At 43.9% G+C, this 3,496-nt stretch overlaps 1 protein-coding gene across 1 annotated transcript; it reads right to left on the bottom strand.

The window, feature by feature from the left end:
- Positions 1-718: 718 nt before the first annotated feature.
- Positions 719-3,249, bottom strand: FSUBG_14092 (uncharacterized protein; the record flags this gene model as incomplete). The annotated part of the gene is made up of 3 exons (XM_036679049.1): positions 719-1,744; positions 2,668-3,137; positions 3,237-3,249. 3 exons carry the CDS (start codon positions 3,247-3,249, stop codon positions 719-721), a joined length of 1,509 nt encoding a protein of 502 aa, XP_036530449.1.
- Between the last annotated feature and the right edge of the window lie 247 nt (positions 3,250-3,496).

The following is a 3,496-nucleotide window of genomic DNA, read 5'->3' as shown; positions in this document are numbered from 1 at the left end:
AATCTATCTTATTTACTACTAAATAGATTTAAACTAGTATAGTTTCTTTTATTAAACTGTAGCTAACTATTATGTCTTGCTTATAGTAAGTAGACCTCTTAACTAGGCAAATTCTATTAGTTTTACTAACTGGCCTACCTGGTAACGCTATATAAATTATTAATTTATTAACACCTAATAAGTTAGACTGTTTACGGCTTATATCTTAGGATTGTATTAAAAATGTCTTGATTTACACCTAAGCCACCTCTATAATAATTAATAATTAAAAGTAACTGTATCAATCCACGAACTTGAGCTTGCACAGTAAGCACCAATCCTAATGCGTGGATGACCGGTGTCAATCTGAGTTTGCGTGTAGGTACACTTAGCTGTAAGCTTTGTCCATTCGCCCACTGTGATAGTGTCGGTCTTTCCACCAGCACTTCCTGAGTCATGGCGACAAATAACAAACGTATAAGTGCATCCACTTCCACCCCGGACCCAGGCCGATGCGGAATAACTATGACTAGCTTCAATAGGCGATGAAAGTGTCTGTTCAATGTACTTGTTGCCCGTAGATGAGATATAGTCTATGCGTGCAGAGTATCTGCCATCATGTACAATACTGCTATCAAGGGACAGGGGACCAGTGCCGGGATTATAGAGAGACCAAGGCTGTGTGGTGTCAGGCTGATCGTCAAATCCAGCATTGACAAGGAATGTGGGAGCAGAAGGGCTAGTTGTAGTTGAGCTTGCAGTTGAGCTTGCTATTGACTCTATAGTTGAGCTTGTCGTTGAGCTTGCAGTTGAGCTTGCAGTTGAGCTTGCTATTGACTCTATAGTTGAGCTTGTCGTTGAGCTTGCAGTTGAGCTTGCAGCTAAGCTTGCAGTTGAGCTTGAGCTTGCAGTTAAGGTTGCAGTTGAGCTTGAGCTTGCAGTTAAGCTTGAGCTTGCAGTTGAGCTTGCAGTTGACTCTATAGTTGAGCTTGTCGTTGAGCTTGTCGTTGAGCTTGTCGTTGAGCTTGTCGTTGAGCTTGTCGTTGAGCTTGTCGTTGAGCTTGTCGTTGAGCTTGTCGTTGAGCTTGTCGTTGAGCTTGTCGTTGAGCTTGTCGTTGAGCTTGTCGTTGAGCTTGTCGTTGAGCTTGTCGTTGAGCTTGTCGTTGAGCTTGTCGTTGAGCTTGTCGTTGAGCTTGTCGTTGAGCTTGTCGTTGAGCTTGTCGTTGAGCTTGTCGTTGAGCTTGTCGTTGAGCTTGTCGTTGAGCTTGTCGTTGAGCTTGTCGTTGAGCTTGTCGTTGAGCTTGTCGTTGAGCTTGTCGTTGAGCTTGTCGTTGAGCTTGTCGTTGAGCTTGTCGTTGAGCTTGTCGTTGAGCTTGTCGTTGAGCTTGTCGTTGAGCTTGTCGTTGAGCTTGTCGTTGAGCTTGTCGTTGAGCTTGTCGTTGAGCTTGTCGTTGAGCTTGTCGTTGAGCTTGTCGTTGAGCTTGTCGTTGAGCTTGTCGTTGAGCTTGTCGTTGAGCTTGTCGTTGAGCTTGTCGTTGAGCTTGTCGTTGAGCTTGTAGTTGAGCTTGTCGTTGAGCTTGTCGTTGAGCTTGCAGTTAAGCTTGCAGTTGAGCTTGAGCTTGCAGTTGAGCTTGCAGTTAACTCTATAGTTAAGCTTGTTGAGTCTGTAACTAAGCTTGTTAATAGCTCTGTTGACTCTGTTGTTGACTTTGTAGTTGAGCTTATTGAGTCTATAGTTAACTCTGTAGACAACTCTGTAGTTAACCTTTTAGTGGTATAAGCTGACGTTGACGTCGAAATTGAGCTTGTCGTAGTATCAGTCGTTGAGCTCCCAGTGTTATCAGTTGAAGCTAAACTCGAGCTTGAGCTTGAACTTGTAGTTAATGGTGAAACTGAGTTCCTGGTGGTATCACTCGTGATCGAACTTCTGGTGTCAGTAGTTGAAGGTGAAATTGAGCATGAGCTTCCTGGTAGATCGATTGTGGTTGAGCTTGTAGTCACATTAATCGAGATAGATGTAGGAGCGGAGCTTATAGCGATTTCGGTTGTAGTTGGAATTGAAACAGAACTTGTAGTCTTATCGATTGGTAGCAAAGTCGAAGCAGAGCTTATAGTTGTATCAGGTTTGGCTGGGCTGGTAGTTGCAATACTGGAAGCTAAGCTTGTATTTGAGCTGACAGTAACATCAATTGACACTGAGATTGTAGTTGAGCTTAAACTTGAAGTGACAGTTATGCTTGTAGTGGTAGTCGTTGTGGCGGGTAGTATAGTTGAAGTTAAAGTGGTCTTAGCAGTGTTTAAGGCCAGAGAACCTGTATTTGTAGTTGTGTGGAGATCACTTGTAATTATCGTGTTAGTAGTAAAGCTTGATATTTCCTTAGAAATTATCTCGGTATCTGTTTTGCTGGAAAGAATAGATGTAGAGTCCTGAGATGTGTCTGTAGAGCTGGAAAAAGAAATATTAAATGTTTCTGTCCCTATTGCTGCAGAAGTAGATGGGATGGTCGGATCGCTGCTGATAGTGGGCGATAAACTGGGTCCTATTATTTGGCCATTTTGACATTGCTCCTCTAGATGGACGGTTAGCCAGACTCAGATACCTAATGTATGCAGTGAAAGTTTACCGTTATAGATGCGTAGGGATACTGGGTTACACCCAAATGGGCCAGATGTAAACGTTACATATACTTGCCCATCGAACGGATCCTCACAGAACCCTGCCTCGCCGTTAGGTAAGGCTCTGTTAATGAACCGGAGGTATTCTCCCACTCTAGTGAATGCTGTCGTAATAGCACCCTCTGGCAGAGTTCCATTTCTTCCCTCCAGCTCCTTGAATGCCTCGCCTCTATAGTAAAGAGGGCTGCCTTGGTATAGAAGCTGCCCAGCTACCAGACTAAAAGTAGTAGCGTTTGTACAAACATCAACACTGCCGGACTCGCCAACAAAGGACCCTGCGGTTCTTTCGAGTAGATCACGCTTTTGGTTTGGGGGTGATATAAATAAGATAACAGAACCGCCGGATGTTTGGGCTCTAGAACTAGTTGATGTGTGGGTGGAGGATAGTATAGAACTGCCTGCTGTTGTAGTTACTATAGAGCCTTGAGCCGTACTTGGAGCGGTGGTTGAAGTAGTTGAAGTGGCAGAGATTGTAGTACTGCCTGTTGATGTAGTTACTGCAGAACCTTGAGTTGTGCTTGGAGTGGTGGTTGGGGTAGTTGAAGTGGTAGAGATTGTATTACTACCTGATATCATTGTACCAGAGCCTTGCATTGTGGTTAAGGTAGCAGTCAATGCTTCCAAGTTTGTGGAGCTTAATGAGGAAAATAATCCTATGCTAGAGCTACTGACCCCGATGGCTATGGAAGACATAGCAGTGGGACCTGTATTAAATGCTGTTGAAATAGCTCTTGTGCTATCCACAGGTATAATGTAATTCGAAACGGGGACCAGGAAAGTCGAAATGTATATATAGCACCATGTCTCATCAACGAGTTGAAACGGCTGATCTGCAATACCC

Source organism: Fusarium subglutinans (genome assembly GCF_013396075.1).
Source record: "Fusarium subglutinans strain NRRL 66333 chromosome Unknown NRRL66333_c0000553, whole genome shotgun sequence".
NCBI lineage: Eukaryota > Fungi > Ascomycota > Sordariomycetes > Hypocreales > Nectriaceae > Fusarium > Fusarium subglutinans.
This window is presented reverse-complemented; position numbering and strand designations above follow the sequence as displayed.